The 23,243-nt window shown below is 41.8% G+C and overlaps 1 protein-coding gene across 1 annotated transcript in view; it reads right to left on the bottom strand.

Moving 5' to 3' along the window:
- Positions 1-6,596: 6,596 nt before the first annotated feature.
- SUCLG1 (succinate-CoA ligase GDP/ADP-forming subunit alpha) overlaps positions 6,597-23,243 on the bottom strand; it is a 36,350-nt gene continuing 19,703 nt past the window's right edge. Inside the window, exons 6-9 of the mRNA XM_032653483.1 lie at positions 16,640-16,723; positions 14,230-14,381; positions 8,308-8,496; positions 6,597-6,845 (exon numbers count right to left, since the gene is read on the bottom strand). Coding sequence (XP_032509374.1) covers positions 6,819-6,845; positions 8,308-8,496; positions 14,230-14,381; positions 16,640-16,723 — 452 coding nt within the window. The 3' untranslated portion in view covers positions 6,597-6,818. The remainder of the gene's footprint in view (positions 6,846-8,307; positions 8,497-14,229; positions 14,382-16,639; positions 16,724-23,243) is intronic.

Consider the following 23,243-nt stretch of genomic DNA (forward strand, 5'->3'; position numbering starts at 1 on the left):
AACCTATGGGGCCTTCCTGGGACAGAGTCCTCCACCTGCCTCTTATTTGTAGAAAAAATTTAGCCTCCTAGGCCTTCCCCAATTTCCAAAGAATAAATCAGAGAAATTTAATCAGAGAAGTGAGAACATGCAGAAATAAAGGAGAACAGTCCAGCAAGAGAAAATAATAGTTTAGCCATTAAACAAAGTCAAGGACCTTTAGTTCCTCCTCAAGGACCATAGATAATATTCTGAGCCGTGTTCTTTGAGCTGTTTTGCAGATACTGAAACCCCCACCAGGTGGAAGAAGTTAACTGTCTGCTGCCCACAAGCACCCAGACCCCAGATGGAAGGTGGATGATCTTGACTCCCAATTATCTCACCACCAATCAATCAGAAGAATGGCCACGAGTTGGTCATGCACCCCACAACCTCCCTCCCTTACCCTATCTTTAAAAACCTTTCCCTGAAAGCCATAGGGGAATTTGGGTCTTTGGAACACTAGCTACCTGGACTCCTTGCTTGGTGCCTGCAATAAAGGCTGCACTTTCCTTCACCACAACTCAGTCTCAGTAGATTGGCTTTACTGTATGCAGGCGAGGGGACCCAAGTTTGGTTTGGGAACAACATCAGGCCCTGCTCCTCTATCTATTCCCAAGCCCCATTGGATTGAATAAGCATGACTCACAGGATGCACTCACAAGATGACTTTAAAAGTGTCATGGACTGAATGGTACTCCCCCCACAAAAAAAACAAAGAGCTGAGCAGCCTAGTTCCAGGAATATGTGAATGCTATTTAGAAAAAGGGTCTTGCAGATGTAATTAAGTCTCTTGAGATGAAGAGATCAACCTGGATTATCCGGGGGCCTAAGTCCAAGGATAAGTATGTTTATGAGAGACCCAGGGGACACGAGACAGAAGAGGAGAAGATGTGAAGACAGAGGCAGAGATCAGAGTGATGCAGCTACAAGCCTAGGAACTCCAAGGAATTCCAACAGTGCCAGAAGCTGGCAATCTTCCCCCAGAGCCTCCGCAGGGAGAGAAGATATGCCGACCTCTTGATTTCAGACTCTGGCCTCCAGAACTGTGAAAGAATAAACTCCTGTTGTTTTTTTTTGTTTTTTTTTTTAACATCTTTATTGGGGTATAATTGCTTTACAATGGTGTGTTAGTTTCTGATTTATAACAAAGTGAATCACTCCTGTTGTTTTATTACCCAGTTTGTGGTAGTTGGTTATGGCAGAAAACTAATAGGGGGCTATTTTTGATCCTGCCCCAATGACTTTTTTGCTCCCAATTAAAAGATTCAGAACCCTAATACTAATTTAAATCACAGAATTGCTTCAGAATTTAGTAATTCCAAGTAACAATCAATCATTTCCACTCAGAGGTAAGGCTGCTGACCACTCTGATCTTCACCATCCCCACCCCCTCCCCCACCAGGCCCAGGGCCTGCTCCAGGCAGGAAGTCCACTGTCATGGAGGAGGCGGAGTTGGCCTCACCATCCCCATTTTCCGCACTTAACAGCTGCTGTTATAACCCTTCTGGGGTTGGAACAGGAGAGCAGAAAAGTTCTTACTTGGCCAACACCATCATACACTGACTGTGCGCTGTCCAGTCTGGGATGATGTTTAAGGATGACTCTTGTTCCCCAGGGGACTTTTCTGGGCTCAGCATCTCCTCCCCTTCACCCCATCCCTGGAAACCTGTCACCTGCAGGTGCCTCGCTGAAGTGACACACTCTTCTCTGGATTGCTACTTATTCTTTCTCCAGCTGCTGGGGCTCACCAAAGACCAACCAGATCACACAGCAGGGGCCTCCCTACCCACGCCGGTGTCAAAATTAAAGTTCTCGCATAGTGAATCATCGTTAACTCAGCAGCTGAGATGTTTTCCTTTCCAGATCAGAATCCTAACGAGCTAAAAAGTTATTCAAAGATAGAACGCATTTATTGGAGTAAAAGCCATGAATGCTGACCTCCACACTGTCAGATCAAATTTCTCTCGAATTACAGCATACCTAACCAGGCTGTTGATCTTGAGCAATTCCAGATCTGATAGAGCTGATAACAGATGCCCAGGCTGATAGAGCTTTGATGGAATTCCTGATAAAGAAAATGATAAGGAACCACAGTTCCTTTTCCAGGCTGCAGAGACCACCTTGAACCATCCATCTCAACTGTCTGTAGTCAGCGCATGAGTGAGATGAGTCAAGCTCTGTGCCACAGAAGCCAAAAACGAGGTTCTAACTGGTGCCCGGCCCTCCAGCTTTCCTCTGTCTCATGGCCATAGATTTTACTCTGACCATGCCCCCTGCCAGGGCAAGCCTATCCCTCTTGTTTGTAAAAATCAGGGTCTGCGGGGGGCAGTGGATCACAGTGGTAATTGTTTGAATAACTGTTTTCTGTGCCTTCAATATCCCTGAAAAAGCTATCTATTCCAAGCACCTCCCATCACCTCTAAACTGCTTGGTGATGACGAGCTCCCATGCCCTCCTTACAACCCTCAAGTGAAAAGGGGGTGACTGATTCTTACTCCTGGGCTGACAGTACCCTGCTCTTCCTCTCAGAAAGAGCCTATCCCTCACCACAGCTTCCTGAAGGGGGTGTGAAGCGTTCAAGAGGAAACCTGTTAATCTAAGGAAGAAACAATAGCAATCTTACACCAACTCTTTCAGAAAATTGAGGAAAAAGGAAAACTTCCCAATTACTGATACCAAACCTGGCAAAGACATTACAAGGAAATAAAGTTTTGACAAATATCCTTCACAAAATACCAGCAAAATATTCCAGCAACATGTGGCAAGGGTAAAATCCTAACCAAGCGGCATTTGTGAACAGAAATACAAGTTAACGTTTAAAAATCAAACATTTAAATTGACCAAATAAAGGGGGAGAAAATCATACAGACATTTCAATAGATTCAGAAGAATCAGTAGACAAAATTCACCACCTATTCACAATTAAAAAACAAACAACAAAATCATTCGGCTAACTTAGAATAAAGGGAAATTTTCCCCTATGTGATAAAGGAAGGACATCTATGAACATCCTCGAGCTAGCATCATCTTTAATGGTAAAACAAAAAAAAAATCCTCAAGATTGAAAACTAGGCAAAGATATCTGTTCTCACACCTATTCAACACTGTAGCTGAGTAAGTACAATACAGCAAGGAAAAGAGAAAAAGGGCATGAAGACTGGAACAGAAGTAAAACTCTATCCATAGTTAACATCAATTTTATATTAAAAAAAACTAAGAAATCTATTTTTAAAAAATACTAGGTCTAATAAATTCCTTTGGCAGGGTCTTAGGGTAGAGGGTCAATGTACAAAACTCAATTTACGCTTATACATTTTTGCAAGAAAAAACTTGGAATATGAAAGACTCAATACTGTTAACCAGCAACCATTTTCAAAATACACTATAAAACTTCATCTCAATCATCATCCTATAGAAATGAACAAGTTTATTCTAAAATTTATACGGTGTTACAAAAGGCCTAGTAGAGAGTCCAGAAATAGACCTATACGTTTATGGCCAATTGATCTTCTACATAGGCATGAAAGTAAGTTAATAGGAAAAAAAAAGAAAAAAAGGATTTTTCAACAATATTGATAGACCCACTTGAATATCCACAAGGAAAAAAATTCAGTCTTGACTCTACCTCCCCCACACCATGAACAAAAATTGATTCGAGGTTGATATATGAACTAAATGTATAACCTAATATAATAAAGCTTTTATAGGAAAACAGAATATCATCATGAATTTGAGGTAGACAAACATGTCCTAGGATCAGAACGCAGTAAACAGAAAAGAAAAACAGGTATGTTGCTCATTATCAAGATTAAAAACTTTTCATCAAGACACCAATAAGAAAATGAGTGAGCAAGACAGAGTGTGAGAAAATATTCATAAACTATCTGAGAAAGGTCTTGTATCTAGAATCTATAAAGAATTGTCAGAACTCAGAAACAAAAACCCAAAGAAATAGAAAATAGAAGACTTGAAAAGACACTCCACAAGGGAAGAAACACCAAAAACATAAACACATTGAAAAATGTTCAACATCATTTTTCTCCAGGGAAATGTTAATTAATACCCCTCACACCCCTTACTAGAATGGCTAAAATTTAAAAGATAAAAAACACCAAATGTTGATATGTAGAACACCAGACTCTCATATTTTGCTGGGGAGAAATTTTCATCCAGCAATTGCACTCCTAGTATCTAAGAAAAAACAGTTTATGTTCACAAAAGACTTGCACATAAAAGATGATAGCACCGTAATCTACCACAGCCAAAAGCTGGAAACCACTCAAAAGGGCCAACAACCAGAGAATCGGTAAACACATTGTGCTATGTCCACACAACGGACTAGAATTCAGCAATAAAAAGAAATGAACTACCGATGCAAGCACTGACTTGGATGAACATCACAGAAATCACGCTGAGTGGAAGAAGTCAAACATAAAAGACTACATACTGCCTCATTACCTTCACATAAATTTCTAAAACAGACAAAAACTCGTCTAAGATGAATAAAAATACAGGTTACCTATTGGGGGGATAAGACGGAACTTCCTGAGATGAAGGAAATGTTCTATATCCTCAAGAGGGTATGGTTACATACCTTCCTCCATTTGTCAAATATGCACAGTTAAGACATGCATTTCAGCGTATGTAAATTTTACCTCGACAAAATAGCTATCACAACAAAAACACTGGGGGGGAATGGACGGAGGTACAGATCATACAATGATAGCAAAATGTTGATAATTATCAAAGCTGGGTGATGGGTACATGGGAGTTTATTATAATATCATAACCATTTTGTAAATGTTTGAAAGTTTCTGTAATAAAAGATTTTAAAATGCACTGGGGTCGTGAGTTGAACTTTCACCTTTCATTTGTGGAAATGAAATCAGAAAAACCAGAACTGAATATCCTGCTCAGATATGTTTGAGCTGCTCAGACCAGAGGCGGCAGTGGTTGCAGGAAGGAAGAGAAGTGAGATGAGAGAGTGGCTTCTCAAGACGCTGGGAGGGGTGGAGAGGGAAGGTGGGGGAGGGAAGATGAAAGGGGATGGGAAAGGGAAGATGGCAAGTGGGAAAAAGAATCAAGAGGGCGCTGAGCTTCCTAGTTAGGACCTGAGGCGTGAGGAGGGAGGGGTTGTCTTGGGATGGGTGTTTAGGGGACAGAACTAGGGGCTGGGCCAGGCCTGGAGCAGCCTGGAATCAGGGGTGCACCCTCAAAAGGATCTGTTAGGGTCACCTGCCCCTTATCTGGATTGTGTCCCTGTCACAAAGCCTCAGTTAGACAAAAGAAGGATATGTTTGCCCTGGAGGAAACTTGGGTTGGAGGTGCCAGCCAGAGAGACTGGAAGTTCCTTCCTCCTCGGCCATCACGTCACCTGGGTTGCCCTGAGCACAAGCAGAAGGCAAGTTCAAGACTTTATGGAGTGACACCAAGCCCTGGCCGAGTCCACTGTCACACACGCATCATGTATATTCTACCCAGGTACCCTGTGGGATGGGGGTTCACGATCCCCACTTTCAAGACAAGGAAACAGCTACGAGCAGGAACTAAAGTCTACTTGACCCAAAGCCCATCATGACGTGGCCCTTGGCCCAGGCAGAAACCTTGGGCTGTGAAATACATCTCCCGACACCTGCTCTTTGTGTCTCAGCAGCCTGTGCCTGGTTATGGGAGCTCCCAAGACACCTGTTTCCCAGCCCCCCAAGACCTCCTCCAGCCCCTCCCAGGGTCACTGTCCCCAGGCACCTCCTCAAAACGAGCTCTTCCTGGCTCCCTGCCTTTGCCTGGGTGTGAGTCCTCCTTTTTGCATGGCTGGTACCTCCCCAGCCCTCAGGTACCTACTCATCTCCCTTCCCCAGGAAGGGCTCCCCAAACAGCCTTCTTGAGGTGCTTCTCCTGATATTTTTTGAAGCTCTTGTTTCTTCCAGGGCAGTTACACAATGTGAGAATATTTTGTCTCTCCACTGGAATTGCTTCCTGTTAACAAGCTCCCTTTTAAACAAAAGGATGGATAATAGTTCTGCTTTCTTGCAGTGAATGTCTTAAACCTCAAATAAAGAAATGGAGGCTCTGGGTGGGGAAGGGGAGAGCCCTCCGCAGAACCACAGAAAAACAAAGCATCGTTGAAGACCTTCCATTTCCCAATTAGGCAAAAACTGAAACATGGATGAGCTCCTGCCTAAACCCTAGTGATGGTGATGATGATGATAATGGTGGCACTGACAACAATTAGTTTGCCTTATCACGTGCCAGGGACTTAATATATTTATCTCTAATCCTCAAAACTATCCTACAAGATGGGGACAATTCTATGTACACATGAGAAAAATGTAACTCAAAGAGATGTAAAATCACTCTGATAAAAGCCCAACTGAAATGTTTACACCCATTCTCTCAAAAGTTTTAGTTACGATGTCCCCTACAGAGCCCACTGAAACACACATATATGCACACGCATGTGCACACACGCTCGTGCACACACACACTTGTGCACAAACACACACACACACCCCTCCATTTCTCCCACTCCCCCCAGCCCCACGGTGGAATAACAAAAAGCCTCCAAAACCATTTTGAGATCAAGTGGTAGATTTATTGGCTGTCTCTGTTATTCAGTGAGGTTAAAACGTCTCAAGTGTAGGACACTCTAAACCTCGCTTTGGCTTCCCGTTGTACTGCAAGACCAGCAACAGGTGCGCGGGTGGACAGTCAGCGGATGACAGAAGCAAACGGCCGCCGGCTCACATTGCTACAGTGATTCGTCCATAGGTTTAGGGAACATTTCGTTTGTTTTTCTTTCATAGCATCTTCCTCTTTTCAAACTCCTTCAGGAACAGGAGAGAGGGAGGAGAGAGAGGGGATTAAAGATTAAAAATCCAAATTACATTCACGGTCAAAATGATTCTTAAAACCTCTTATTTTTAGGATCCTTTGAGCAACCAAACATTATAGAAGTAAAATGTACCAGGATGAGGTTACTGAACACAAAATGACAGCTTTCAAACGAGCGCGTGTCAGTCTGAATTTCACTAAGCTAGATGCGGAGCTTCAACTTCGTCTCCTAAACGCGGGGGCTGAGAGGCTTTGAATTACGCTTGTTTTCTATGGCAGTGTTATCATTAGGAGCTGACAAACCTGACTGTGCTTATCCAAACCTTTAACGCTACACGTGACACACACCAGCTCTTTTAATAAGGCAATGGATTTGTTTAGTTTCTCAGAGAATAAAACTGAACACAGATTCAGTTCAGATTTAAACCAAACGTCAAGAACCTCAGAAATATATTAAAAGGAAACAATACTGAAAACCACATTTCTCTAGATTGTAACCATTAGAATGCAGCAAAATGTGTAGGTGCCTGCTGCCACCTACTGGAGTAAAATGGTAACACATGTCTCTGATGTGAATTCAAGCATTTATTTGCTTTTTCCCTTCCTTCCCCTCTTTTAAACAAAATTCTTCACACACTCCCTAACCACCCAGATTTCTTTTAAACACTATGGCACACTGTGTCACATTCCACAAGACACGATCATGCAAGGAGTCAATAAAACAAGGAGTTAATTTTATTATCCCTAAGACAATGCCAAAGAAGATTATGCCAAAACATTGTTCCCTCCTGGGAAGACAATCGGGGCCTGTTTTCAGCATGTGCAAAAAGTTTTGGTTTTTGTGGGGTTTTTTTGTAAAGTCCATAATCATCAAAACAGTAAAGAGAGAGAGAGAGAGAGAGAGCCCTAAATGATCACTCAAAGAGATAGACCAAAAATCATTGCAAAGAGATTATGGAAGACACCAACTAAAAACTGAAAACCCCCAGCCTCTTTAGATCTCCCTCCATCCTGACTCCCAGTTTTCATTTCTTCTTAGTCGGTCTTCAACCTCTCTCCCTGGGAAAAAACCCTATGGAGTTAGCATAGCTATATCCCGAAGGCCCTCGATGGAAGAAAACAAAACACAAGGCAATTCTCTGCACAACCCCCAAAATGGAATTCAGGACACTTATGGACTCTGAAACGCTTTTTTGTATATCATACCTTACTACCCACAAAAGAGCAAATCTAGATGTTTGAAGAATAAAGTTTTTGAATCAGAACACTATTCCTTGTCATGCCCGATTAGAACATTAGGACTAAAAGGCGGAGTTGCTGGAGACTGTTTAAGCTGCACACCAGAAAGAAAGAGAAGAGACCCAGAAGAAAACACCATGGTTTCCAGGCACCCTGTGTGGCCTCCCACTTTAAGGCCAGTAACTTCCGAGCACTCAGGCCACTGTTCCAGCTCACCTTGTAGATGGTGGTTCCCAGCTGTGCAGGGGACATGCTGACCACAACTCCCGCATTCTGCAGGGCTGCGATCTTCTCTTTAGCTCCACCTTTTCCTCCAGCAATAATTGCCCCTGCGTGACCCATTCTTCTGCCGGGAGGAGCAGTTAAACCAGCAATGAAAGACACCACAGGCTTGGCCTTGGGACCCTGGAAAACGGGATTTTAGAAACTCTGATGAAGAAGTTGATCGAAACTGGACCTCCAACTCATGACTCTGCCAGAAAATGGCAAATGGCTGGGGCCCTTCACTCATCTTCAATAAGAAAACAACACGGGCTTCCCTGGTGGCGCAGTGGTTGAGAGTCCTCCTGCCAATGCAGGGGACACGGGCTCGTGCCCCGGTCCGGGAAGATCCCACATGCCACGGAGCGGCTGGGCCCGTGAGCCATGGCCGCTGAGCCTGCGCGTCCGGAGCCTGTGCTCCGCAACGGGAGAGGCCACAGCAGTGAGAGGCCCGTGTACAGAAAATAAATAAATAAATAATAATAAAAAAAAGAAAACAACACAAATATTGAGCTATGACTGAAACCACTGCATTCTCCTTTGAGATGACCTGACTCTTCCTACAAACTCAAAAAAACAATCCTGAAGCAGAACTGTTACCTCTTAAGATATTAAACTTCAAATTCACCCCCACAAGCTGTTTTACAAATACATATGTCACTCTTTCGTTTGAAAAACAAAAAAGCACACTTGAAAATACATAAGTTATGTGATTTGTGATAACAAATTAAGACACAGATCAGGTTGTTTTAGTTCAACATAACTCTGTCTTAATGTTTTTGCGTTAAATCTACTGCAAATGTGTTAGTTTGGCTGAAATACAAGAGAAAATCTGGCCTCACACACATATGTACTTGGAAAAGGGAGAAGTATTTTAATATCTCTCAGATAACAGGGTATTCCTTGGCACTACACGAACCTCTTCAAATGGTAAGCTGAAACCATAGTCCTTTGTTAACCTCAAAATCCATTCACCATTCTGGATCTTTTGCCTACAATGATTTTGTAACATCCGTTGGTCAGAAGGAAAATACAGATTCACTGAGTTATGTAGCTCTTCCAAGTGCTGATACACTTCCTCATTCAACATCATCAAATCACTCTTCAGTATCACCGCCAATCTCCTTAGAAAAGTCTTTAGTAGGGTGAAGTTCATGGTGGCAGAAACAAGTTTTCCAAAAATATACATTTGCAAGTTCAAACTTTATCACCGTCAACGAAAACGAGGAGTTGTTTTCCTTGATACAGCAGGATTGCTTTGTTCATTTTTGAGAAAAGATCCGCCAAATAAATACCAAGGTCTGAACAACCAGTCTGCCTGACAGACATTCTTTCAAATAAAACTGGTGTTGCATGAAAAAAGCAGCTAGTTCAGCTCACAACTCAACTGGCAAAGTGCTTTACTTCCCACTTCATCACAAAATACTGACTCCAGGGTCGAGACTTAATAAAATTAACAATTCTTACTGCTTCATTAAGGACATTCTTGAAGGAAACTGGCTTTTTTTCAAGTGCAAGTGCATGGCAGCGCAAGGTCACTGGCACAGTTCGCTTGGGCTAAGCTGACTCACGTGAAGGCACCAGCACGCCAGGCTCCGCGTGTCTGACGCTCTTTACTCCAGTCCTGACCCCACCATTCCTCCCTGCTCTTTACCCTCCAGGAATGCCAGACGGCTCTGTCTCTGGGCCCCTCTCTGCTGAGAAAGTTCTCCATCCTCCTTGGATACCTGGCAAATTCTGACTTAAATTTTAAGGCCTGGCTCAAGCCCCTTCTTCACCCCTAAGCTTTCCAACTCCCCCCTCCCGCTCTCTCCACAAGTGCTGGTTAGCTGCTCATCTCCTGTTCAGAGACTCCGCGGTGCCTCTGACACATTTCTACCGTTACCCACAGCACACTGGCTGTAGCTTATTCCCCACGTGCTCCCCTCCTAAACCATGAGTCTCTGAACGCCGGGACTACGTTTTCCCTTGTTTCTGTATGCCCACCATCTACCATAGTAGAGAACTGAGACGAAAAGACTCTGTAAGTCATTTATTTATTCACTTGTAGGCTCTGCAAAGGATGTGAGCATCTGGTATTCGAGCGGCACCAGTTTCCACTGGATCCCTCTGTCCCTATACTCAAATGGTGGGAATACTACACTAGAAAGAAACGAGATTAGGATGAACCTAGAATGTCAAACAAATGTACACTCTGTCCTATTGACGAAGAAGAGTCACTTGAGATTTTTTAAGGAGCGAAAACTAGAAATGAAAAGACTATGAAAAAGTGTAGTCTGGGGCTTCCCTGGTGGCGCAGTGGTTGAGAGTCCGCCTGCCAATGCAGGGGACATGGGTTCGTGCCCCGGTCCGGGAAGATCCCACATGCCGCGGAGCGGCTGGGCCCATGAGCCATGGCCGCTGAGCCTGCGCTCCGCAACGGGAGAGGCCACAACAGTGAGAGGCCCGCGTACCGCAAAAAAAAAAAAAAAAAAAAAAAAAGTGTAGTCTCAGAACAGGATACAGAAATGAGAAGCGTGGAAGCCTAAAAACAGGAAGACAAGTTAGGATGGCATGGCTAGAGTCCGAGCAGATGCCCAGGACTGTGGACTCTTGTCCTTGAGCCCAGCAACCTGACTCCTGACCCCTCACAGTGTAATGCAGACGTCAGGCAGACCTGGGTAGGAACCTCAGCCCTGGGTGGTTTGCTGTGTGCCTGCCATCGGCAAGCTGCCAGTTTCCTTACTCATAAAAGGACAAAAACATCTAATCCGGGGGTCAAGATTAAACAACACCACTCCTGCAAATAATTACTGTCATCATGATGATAATAATAGTAGTTATAGCAGGAGGCGACATTACTGAGTGTTCGCTCTGCGTCAGTTACTGTGCCAAGTGCTGAATATGTCACCTGAAATGTTCAACCTAGAATCTCGTACACAGTAGGCCCTCAATAAAACTTAGTTCCATGAGACCAACCAGGAATAGGAATACATGTGCCAAATGAAACAAAATGTAAAGCTTGGTTTTTCCCACTAAATTCTAAGCTACTCAAGGTATTCCTGTATTCTATATACATTTCTAAACTACGGTGTACAGTTGGCCCTCCATACCCACAGGGTCTGCATCAGAGAACAGAAAATGTATGTGGGACAAAGATTCCAGAAAGTTCCAAAAAGTAAAACTTAAACCTACCACGCTAGCAACTATTAACAAAGCATTTACACTCTATTAGGTATTATAAGTAATCTAGAGATAAAGTATATGAGAGGATGTACGTAGGTTATATGCAAATACTGTGCCATTTTATATAAGGCACTTGAGCATCCGTGGATTTCTGCAGGGGTACTGGAACCAAACCCATGTAGATACCAAGGGATGACTATAATATCATATAACCTGAACTTTTTTTTGTAAAAAGAAGTCAGTGTTTACCTAAATTTTAAACTTCACAACCTTTCTGAGCTCAAGAGACTCTAATAACATTTTACTCCAATCTCCTAACAATTTACTTTATTCTTTCATTATTTGCCATTTACTGGTTCCTAACATGCCAGAGGACTGCACTGGGCACCAAGTATACCAGCTCCTTGCTCTCCATAACACAGTCTAGAGTGACAGTCAGGTGTTAACTAAGCACTCATTGCAGAAGGAACAAGCAAAGGCAAGTGAGGATGAAAACAACCGGCACGTCAGATGGGACACGGATCTCAAAAGGAGGGTCAGGGTGGTGTGTGAGGGGCTGGAATACCATGCTAAGTCTGCCCTTTGTCCTACATGGATGGCAATAAGCAGGCTGGTGGGGGGGGTGGGGGTGGAGGGTGGGGAGGTGGAGGGAAAGAGGAGCAGAGATATCAGGAAAAAAATTACCAAAGTGGTCCAGGTGAGACAAGATGAGAGCCTGCACCAGAGCAGAGGGACTAATTACAGATGGCAATGCTCTCAATCTCCACAAACTGCTAAGATCTCAGAGACAGATCTCAGTAACTGAGTGGAAGCAAGAGCTGAAGGAGAAATAAAAGATGGTTCTGGGGTTTCCCTGGTGGCACAGTGGTTAAGAATCCGCCTGCCAATGCAGGGGACACGGGTTCGAGCCCTGGTCCGGGAAGATCCCACATGCCGCGGAGCAACTAAGCCCGTGCACCACAACTACCGAGCCTGCACTCTAGAGCCCGCGAGCCACAACTATTGAGCCCGTGTGCCGCAACTACTTAGCCTGCACTCTAGAGCCCGCGCTCCCAACAAGAGAAGCCACGGCAATGAGAAGCCTGCGCACCGCAACGAAGAGTAGCCCCCGCTCGCCACAACCAGAGAAAAGCCCGCGCGCAGCAACGAAGACCCAACGCAGCCAAAAATAAAATAAAATAAATAAATTTATTAAAAAAAAAAAAAAAAGATGGTTCTGAGGTTTCTGCTTTGGGAACTGCATGAAGTGTGATGCTGATTATATGCAACGACCATTCGCACTTAGGGAACAGGCACTATCTGGGGAAGGATAAAGATGAGAAGAGCCAGGAGGATGAATGGAGGCCCTGGTGACTAGTGCGAGAGCAACGCCAGGGTGGACAGCAGATCCGACAGCAGCAGTAGCAGCAGCGAACAGCTGCTTACTAAGAGTGCTTACCACGCGCCCAGGGCAGCTCTCCTCTATGTTACTGAGCCATAACATAGAGTCCTACAAGGATGCTGGGAGCAAGGCACTACTGTATCCCTATTTTGCCAATGAGGAAACTGAGGCACAGTGAAGTTAAGGAACATGCCCAAGGTCACACAGTTTCTAAGTGGCAGACAGAAGCCAAACTGCTGAGGATCAGGGAGTGAATAAAAAGGAAAAAAGAAAAAGTAAGAGATCCAGAGAGTAACGGGAACTTTTAAAATTACCACAGAAGAAAATCAAGTAGACTCAAAATAGCCCTTAAAAATTCCTTCAATTACATATGCACCATTCTGTATACACTACCCTGCAGGTGATATTATCGGTTCCTTTAACTCTCCGTTACTCATTATTTTTCAGCGGCATTTAATTTTGATGCATTCACTCTCAATCTCTTTTACAAGTGTAGACACAAGTTATCTCCCGCCCTCCTGCGCGGCCTCCTGAAGATGTATCTTCACTCATTCGTCAGTGTCAGGGACATCCTGACACACATCCGCAGTGGTCCGGAGCACACGTTCACTGACCGGGGGCTGGCAGGCACCAGGCTGCTTCCGTCGTTACTGTGCCCTCTCTCTTTCTCTTCCCACCACCCTCCTTCACCCCAGGCAGAGAGCTTAATTCCCTTAAGTTAAGTGAAATTATGATACAACGCCACACTATTCTTTTTAATTCAAAGGGAGAGGCAACAAGGAAAGCCTTCATAGGACATAGTTAATAAAGCTTTTCTACTTGACCTTTGAAGCAAAGTGCTACTCTACAAGGAAAGACTGAAGCTAGAGGGAGGCAAGCTCCTGGAAAAGGGTATAAAGGACAGGATCTTTAGAAGGTCAGCCTTGACAGAGAAAGAACACACATCCCCTGAGATGAGGAGAAAGGACACCAATGACAGGTGCAAATGGAAATACGCAGGTCAAATGACAGCTTTCAGGCTGATGGCCTGGAAGTTCTCCCTTCAGCAGGAGGCCAACTGACCTACCACGAAGTGTGAGGAGATGCCTGGGGGGAGGATTCATTCGAGAAGCAGAGAACAGGCCCCAGGGGAAACGGGGAGGAGAATCCACCCAGAAAGGGTCCCAAGTTCCCTGAGTGGCCAGTACTCCAGGTGCAGCTCAACAAGGTTTAACTTTATCTTTCACGTTTGCTTTAAAAATTTATCTTTGAAAAAAACAAAATAACTTCTAAAACAAACCGGTGATATTATTCAAGGGCAAAGAGCTGTATTTTTCCAAACCCAAACTTACTGAATTATGCTGCCTCAAAAATTCTGCAGCATTTTCTTCTGCATTACCACCAATTTCGCCAATCAATATGATACCTTCTGTGGCTGGATCATTCAGAAAGATTTCAAGGCAGTCAGTAAAATCTGTTCCATTGAAAGGATCCCCTCCAATGCCTGGAAAAATCAAAGAATATCTCCAGCTGAAAATTGGACGAATCATATAATTCAGGTCAGGAAATGCTGTTTTACCTGGTTTCTTATTTTGCCTACCCCCTTCTTACCAATATTTTTAAATGTGTCATCACTCTTGCATTTAACATTTAAAAAAATCACAAAATGCTACATTTATTTCTGCTTATAATATCACATGAATGCTAAACGGTGGTGGGTTCCTGTTAGTCACAAAAACAGCCCTCTTTTGGTTTAACTCCTTATCAAGACTCCTCCCTCCCACAAAATTACTCCTAGATAGTTCTTTAAAAATGAGCATTCTATATAGTTTCCCTAATTAGGAGAACTTTAATTCTGAAAACACATTAGCTTTTTCAGGGATACGAATTACTGTTTTCTATGTTATAACTCTTAACTTTGTTGACTTCTGGTGAGTAGTTCATTATCAGTACCTTGTATATAATAGATGATAAATTCTGAAATTAAAAATAACCTGGATTAGCTAATCTGGTCTGTGTGTCTGTCTGTGTGTGTCTGCGTGTTAACATTACCTTCACTGTGGTAGTTTGTTGTGATGTGTTATTTTCACATGAACCGCAAACTTTATTACCATATTGGAGACTTAATACCACATTGGAAATAAATATTGGACATTTGTATTTCTTCTACAGTAAAAAAAAAAAAAAAAAGAATATTTTAAGAAAAGGTGTATTGGTGAGAATATCTTCTCTGATTAAACATTTAACCCATTTCTTTGCACAAAGTAACTATTTCATGAGGGACATTGCACAGGAACCACTTGCAAGTTAAGACACAAGTCCCAGTGAGGGGAGGGGGGTGTCCTGACCCCTCTTACCTCTGACCCAAAGTGGGAGATGACAAGAGACCACACACAGGGGCGCCACTATAAGCACATGGCTTTTTAGCACAAGTACTTGGATAGGACTCAAGGCAATGTTCCCTACAGACTGGCTGACACTCTTAAATTTTTAAGTTATAAAAATGTATTTTATAATAGATAAATACGCAGGACTGGCTCCCTACTCTTCAACACACCACTCAAGAATGAAACTGAGGAAGAGAAGCGGCATCCACTGAGCGCCAGCCACGTGTCATGTACTGTGCCTTAGCACACGTCGGGCCCGCCATTTCCGCATCCCTCCAAACTCTCTGTGACATGGCAATTATTACTCTTCGTTCACAAATTTAAAACAGAGGCTACAGAAGACAGAATTGCCAACTCTATTTCAAAAGCTTTTATTTTCCATCACGCTATCTTGTATCATAGATTGTGCTTCGGCACACAGAAAAGCTCAATTAATGTTTCACAGTGATTTTACAAATTTGAGCCTTTTTTATTTTTTGCGGTACGCGGGCCTCTCACTGTTGTGGCCTCTCCCGTTGCGGAGCACAGGCTCCGGACGCGCAGGCTCAGCGGCATGGCTCACAGGCCCAGCCGCTCCGTGGCATGTGGGACCCTCCCGGACCGGGGCACGAACCCGTGTCCCCTGCGTCAGCAGGCGGACTCTGAATCACTGTGCCACCAGGGAAGCCCACGAATTTGAGTCTTAATAAAAATACTACAGGGTTATATTTTATAATTTTTTATAATAAAATGCTGCCTTTGATAAGCCTCCAAAAGATATTCTAAAAGTTTGAAGGAATATTAATAAAATGAGAACTTTGCCTGGCTTTTGAAAACAAATACCAAGATTATTTCAAAATGTAAAAACTTTTTTATATTTGTAAGTGAGAGATTCCAGGGAGAGCTGGATTCCAGGGAGCTCAACCCTCCTCCACCAATAACGCTGCCACAGGACTACACGCCAGCTCAGTGGTGCCTCGGAGGGTTGCCTTAAGAGTGAGATAATGATTGGCAAAGAATTCGGTGACTGTGAAGCACTGAGTGACAGCTGGAAATGATAACAAAATGCGAATTACAGTAATGAAAGTCCTATTTTTGAAGGACCATTTCTTCCCAGCAAGCTAAGTAACAGCTGTTTTCAAGGCCCAAGGCTCTCCAGGAGACACACGTCCCAGGATGTTTGTTCTGAAGCTCAGAAATCAAATCCCAGACCATGAATCTTGAAAATATAACAGTCAGCTTCACGTATAAGCAAATTAAATTCAAGATCACAACATCTTTTTAATAAAATGGCATTAAAATCTCTCACAAATAATCAAATCAATAATTATCATTATACTTATTCAGTGAAGATACTGAACTCCAATAAAATGAGTTTAGCAAAAAAATCCCTCACCAATGCACAAAGACTGCCCCAATCCAACTTGTGTTGTTTGATGAACTGCTTCATAAGTCAGGGTGCCAGATCTGGACACGATACCTTAAAGAAAGAGAATTCAATAATATTAGGTTGTGTTCATACGACTATCATACAGTAAAATAAATTACAAACACAGGTATCTATAAAACCCATTTCACAATTTGTCAACCAAATAAACGATAATGTCAGGTCATGAAATAAGAAGAAAAGGCCTAAATTATAGCAGGGAGGTTTTTAAAGTTATATAGAGAAGAAAGTGTGTTATTAGTTAGGGTTGTTTTATGACCATAAAAGCAGTTAAGAGAGACCTAAAGTCTTCCACGTAAAATGACTGCAGACATGCAGTAAAATGGAACAATAAACCTATAAAAAGGTCCATAAAGAAAAAAAAAGAAGGCATAAGTTTCAAGTATTAATCTTTGGCTAATAACCCTGATTTAGGAAAATAAATTCATAGCTAGGCTTGCTGTCTCCTGACCACACAGATTCCTCAAGACAGAGCCCTATTCTCCTACGCTGGTTCGGTAAGAGACTGCCAATGCCGCTGGAGATTCTGCAGTGACTGTCTTTCTTGCTGGACTGGAACCTCCAGGGGGTCAGTAAACAAGACTGTTTTCCCCACACCTGCGTTCCCAGTATCAAGCACAGTTCAGGCACAGAAAGAGCTCAGTAAATATGTACCAAATGGGTCAATACTGAAAATCAATGGAGAACAACCAACCTCTCAAACAAAATCTAATTCCAAGAGTTTTAAGACCATTCACTAACTGGATCCTATTTCACAACAAATGACAACCACTAACACCAAGCCCCATCTGTCTCATCCGTCAGTTTTTCCCTATTCTTAGACCTTTCTTTCTATCTACATCCTCTCTCCTTAACACAGCCCCTCCTCTGTGGGACCTTTCATAACTGAGAAGGTTAGGTAGGTCATGCCTATGTACATATGCATTTAGCTTTTAAATAAAGTACAATCAGTAACTGAATTGTATATCTTTGTGTGAATTACCTAGTCTCCTTTCCACTCCTGATTCTTATGAATAGAATTATGATTGATTAATTGATTCTTATGATAGAAGTATGTTCTTGTTCAGGCAACACCCTAGATTACTGGGCAGCACAACTGTTTTATTTATTCTAGTCTTTTAATGGATCAGTATAATAGTGAACAGTAGCACTAGGATTTTGTCATTTTGTCATTCTTTTAAGGGGCTTTCATCTAATTATATAAATGATATACAATTTATATAAATGCAAACTGCATACATTTAAGGTAATGAAAGCAATGTTTTTAGGGTAAATTACTCCTGCCATCCTTAAAGTATATATATAGTAAAAGAGACTATCACTTAAAAATATCTATCATAGGGCTTCCCTGGTGGCGCAGTGGTTGAGAGTCTGCCTGCAAATGCAGGGGACACGGGTTTGTGCCCCGGTCCGGGAAGATCCCACATGCCGCGGAGCGGCTGGGCCCGTGAGCCATGGCCGCTGAGCCTGCACGTCCGGAGCCTGTGCTCTGCAACAGGAGAGGTCACAACAGTGAGAGGCCCATGTACCGCAAAAAAAACACAAAAAACCTATCATAAGGATACTTCTGCTTCCAAAAAGCAGGGGTATTTTCCTGTATTCTTCCTGCTAAGTACAAGTAAAAACCCTGGACATCATATATAAAACAAATATAAGAAATCTCTGAAGGGCTTCCCTGGTGGCGCAGTGGTTGAGAGTCTGCCTGCAAATGCAGGGGACACGGGTTTGTGCCCCGGTCCGGGAAGATTCCACATGCCGCGGAGCGGCTGGGCCCATGAGCCATGGCCGCTGAGCTTGCGCGTCCGGAGCCTGTGCTCTGCAACGGGAGCGGCCACAACAGTGAGAGGCCCATGTACCGCAGGAAAAAAAAAAAAAAAATCTATCATAAGGATACTTCTGCTTCCAAAAAGCAGGGGTATTTTCCTGTATTCTTCCTGCTAAGTACAAGTAAAAACCCTGGACATCATATATAAAACAAATATAAGAAATCTCTGAGGGGCTTCCCTGGTGGCGCAGTGGTTGAGAGTCCGCCTGCCGATGCAGGGGACGCGGGTTCGTGCCTCGGTCCGGGAAGATCCCACGTGCCGCAGAGTGGCTGGGCCTGTGAGCCATGGCCGCTAAGCCTGCACATCCAGAGCCTGTGCTCCGCAAAGGGAGAGGCCACAACAGTGAGAGGCCCGCGTACCGCAAAAAAAAAAAAAAGAAACCTCTGAAAGATGGAGAGAAGACAGAGTCACTAGGGACCTCGAGACTCAAGCAGTGACACAATGGTGAACAAATCACAAAGAGGATAAATCCAAAGAAATTCCCACCAAAACTCCTAATAAACTTCAGAAAACCAACGACAAAAAAAAAATCTTGAAAGCAGCAAGAGAAAAATAACACCTTACCTAAACAGGAAAAACAACTCAAATGACATCAGCTTTCTCATCAGAACCCATGGAAGCAAGAAGTGGAACAACATTTTTTAAGTGCTAAAAGAACTGTCAACCCTAAATCCTATACCCAGTGAAATTATCCTTTAGGGATGAAGGGGAAATAAAGACATTCTCAGATGACGGAAAAATAAATAATCTGTCACCAACAGTTCCATCATAAAAGAATGGATAATGGAAGTTCTCTAAAAAGAAGGTAAATGATACCAAGAAGGAAGAACACAGCAATAAGCAAAACATGGATAGATAGAAAGACTTTCTCTTGAGTGTCCTAAAAGGAAGAAATAAAACTGTCCCTATTTGTAGATAACATGTTTGTCTACAAAGAAAATGCTAAGGAATCTACCAAGAAAACTCATTAGATTACAGCAACGTTGCAAGATACAAGATAAACAAAAATCAATTGTATTTCTATACATTAGCCACGAGCACATGGACACCAAAATTAAAATACAATAAAATTTACAATTGCTTTCTTAAAAAAAAGAAATACTTAGGTGTAAATCTAACAAAACATATACAGAACTTATATGCTAAAAACTACAAAATGCTTGTGAAAGAAATCAAAGACAATCTAAATAAGTGAAAATATACTGCATTCATGGATTGGAATAGTCAACACGTCTATTCCCCCCAGATTGACATAAAGATTTAACACAATTCCCATCAAAATCCCAGCAAGAGTTCCTGTAGAGACAAGATCATCTTAAAAATTATATGAAGTAAAGGAACTAGAAGAACTAAATAATTTAAAAAAGAATAAAGTGCAAGGAAGCGATCTACCTAAAATTTCAGGACTTATCACTTAGCTATAGTATCAAGATTGTGTGGTACTGGTGAAATCCAGAAATAGACCAACACAAATATGCCAACTGTTTTCCTGACAAAAATGCAAAAGCAACTCAATGGAAGAAAGATGATCTTTTCAATAAATGGTGCTGAAGCAACCGAACACAAGTAGATGGAAAAGAACTTCGATCTACGTCTCACACCTAGAAAAATTAACTGAAATTGGATCATGGGATTTAAATGTAAAACTACAAAACTTTCAGGAAAAAGAAAGGTATTTAAGGCTAGGCAAAGACTTATTAGACTTGAGGTCCAAAGCATACTTCACAGGAGAAAAAAATTAGTAAGTTAGACTTCATCAAAATGAAAAACTCTTGCTCTCTGAAAGATCCTGTTAAGAGCATGAAAACACAGCTACAGAGCGGGAGAAAGTATTTGTAAGCCACATATCCAACAACGTACTAGTATCTAGAATATATAAAGAACTCTCAAAACTCAACAGTAAAAAAACAAATAACCCAATTAGACCATGGGCAAAAAAACATGAAGAAAACACTTCACTGAAGAAGATATACAGATGACGGACAAGCACCTGAAAAGACGTTCAATATCATTAGCCATCAGGGGAATGTAAATTAAAACGATTACAATGAGATATCACTGTACACTTATCAGAATGGCTAACATAAAAAACTGTGATACTACCAATGCTGGCAAGGATGCAGAAAAACCGGATCACACATACGTTGGTGACGGAAATGTAAAATGGATAACAATTTGGCAATTTCTTAAAAAACATGCAACTATCATCCAACCTAGCAACTGCCCTCCTGGGCATTCATCCCAAAGAAACGAAGACTTGGATTATATAAAAACGAGTACACAAATGTTTATAGCAGCCTTACTTGTAACAGCCCCAAACTGGAAACAATCCCAATATCTTTCAACAGATGAATCATTAAACACACTACGGCACATTCGTACCCTGGAATACTACTCAGTAATAAAAATGAATGAACTACTGACACAGCAATCTGGTGAATCTCCAGAGAATTGTACCGAGTGTAAACAGCCAATCCCAAAACGCTACATACTACATGATATTATTTATACAGCACTCCTGAAATTTAAAATTTTAGAAATGGAGAATTATTAGTTTCCAAGGATTAAGAAGGGAGTGGGAGTAGGAGGGAAGTGGGTGTATCTATAAAAGGGCAAGATGAGGGATCCCTGTAGTGATGGAAAAATTCTTTATGTCTGTATCAATGTCAATATACTAGATGTGACATTGCATTATAGTTTTGCAAGATGTTACCATTGGGGGACACTGGATAAAGAGTACACAGAAATCTGTCTGTATTATTTCTTACAATTACATGTGAATTTACAATTATCTGAATATAAAAAGTTTAATTAAAATAAAATTTTTAAAAAGGATGTAGAAGTCAAGTATGTCATGTGGTTGAGAGCAAAAACACGTCTAACGTAAGTGAAAAAAATATTGTATAGTTAAATATCAGTTTGGAATTCAATCTCTCTTCAATAACATTCAATTAGCTGTTATACAGTTTCATTAGCTATCATTAACACAAATTAGAAAGCCACTATACTATTGTACTGCTGTCATATTACATTACGTCCCATTCAGAAATACCCAAGGGACTGAAAAATCCTTCCTTTCCCCAAACTCTTAGCTTAAGGACTAGAAGTCAATGAGGCTTCCGAGAACATTAGTACTAGTATCAAAATAGGAATAGTTAGTACAAAAAATCATCTTTTCTCCTTCACCTCCTTGAAAATCTTGTAGTGTCATATATTTTCTTTTAGGTGAATTTTTTTCTAAATCCTCTGAATTAAAGGCAGTCTCCCAGAGGACTTCCTCATCAATGTGCTATGGCCATCTGGAGAACCAAGGTCTAAAGGACTTCCCTGAACTTTTCTTACTTGTTTTTGAGGTTCACGGGCACCTTAGAAAGCAGGGTGGTGATCAGAAAGGCAACTCAGTACAGGGCACACCTTATTCCATGCTCACCTAAGTCTACAGTAGTAGCCATTCTAAGCAGACTGCAGAGTGTAAACAGTATTCAAATACGTGCAAAAGCATCAGTGGCTATGTGGATCAGGCCCCGACTAGAAATCAGATGGCCTATGGAACTCCCTGCATCCTCCCTCGTAAGAGAACTTGGTAAGTTCTCGACTGGCAGCAGGGCTGACAGCTCTAAGAGCCATTAGTAATAAAGAAAAATCATGACCTTTAACCCAGTCCTGTAAACTACACAACTGACATTTACTGACTATATTTAACTATTCTTACTTAGTATTTACAGTCACGGTTTATAGATAAAGTACTGTAAACTCTATTATGGTGGAGAAACAGTATAGCTTAGTGAGAGTTAGGTGTGAAGAGTCTAAAAACCGCCATAATGGGCTAATTCTGAAACGTTAATTTGGTTATTTCCTTGAGGAACTAAACAAGTAGCAGTACAATTTTCCCAAAACATTTTGAGAAAGCCCATGATATCCACTGAGGCAAAGTAATTCTGACAGGACACAGAAAGACTAACAATAAAAGTATTCACAGCATGTATATCTGGACAAAGAACTTAAGAGCCTGAATATTTACAGAACCCCCCATAATCAACAATTATATAAAAATTATATAAAAAAGACTACCCAATAAAAAATAATGTGTAAAACACTTGAATAGGTAATTCACAACAGAAGATTTATAAATGGCCAATAAGGACATGACCAAGATTTATAAATGGCCAATAAGTCATGGGGGAAACTCAAAACCATAATGAGACATCATTTTACTCCCGGTAGAATGGCTAAAATTACAGACTAACAGTACTAAATGTCTGTGAAGATGTGGAATGACTGGAACATTCATACACCGAGGGTGAGAGTAAAGAACGCACAGTCACTTTACAGAACTATTTGGCAACTTCTTAAAAAGTTGAACGTGCTTTGACTCTATGACTTAGCAATTCCATTCGTAGGCATTTAACCCAAGAGAAATACCCACAAAAAGACCTGTACACAAAAGTTCACCTTAACCTTATTCATAACGAATCAAACCTGAAAACAACAGAAACGTTTGTCAGTGGGAGAATGGACAAATTGTGGTATTCAATAAAATATTACTTACCGATAAAATAAACTATTGATACACGCAAACACATGGAAGAATCCATAGTGTGCTGAGCAGGAAAAGAATCTTTAAAAAAACCCCAAAAACATCTTCACTGATTCTAGAGAATTAGTGTTTCTCAAGCATCATTCAGGACATAGAATCAATTTACTATAAAACTTCCCTGGTAAATTCT

The sequence above is a fragment of the Phocoena sinus genome, chromosome 13, assembly GCF_008692025.1.
Source record: "Phocoena sinus isolate mPhoSin1 chromosome 13, mPhoSin1.pri, whole genome shotgun sequence".
NCBI lineage: Eukaryota > Metazoa > Chordata > Mammalia > Artiodactyla > Phocoenidae > Phocoena > Phocoena sinus.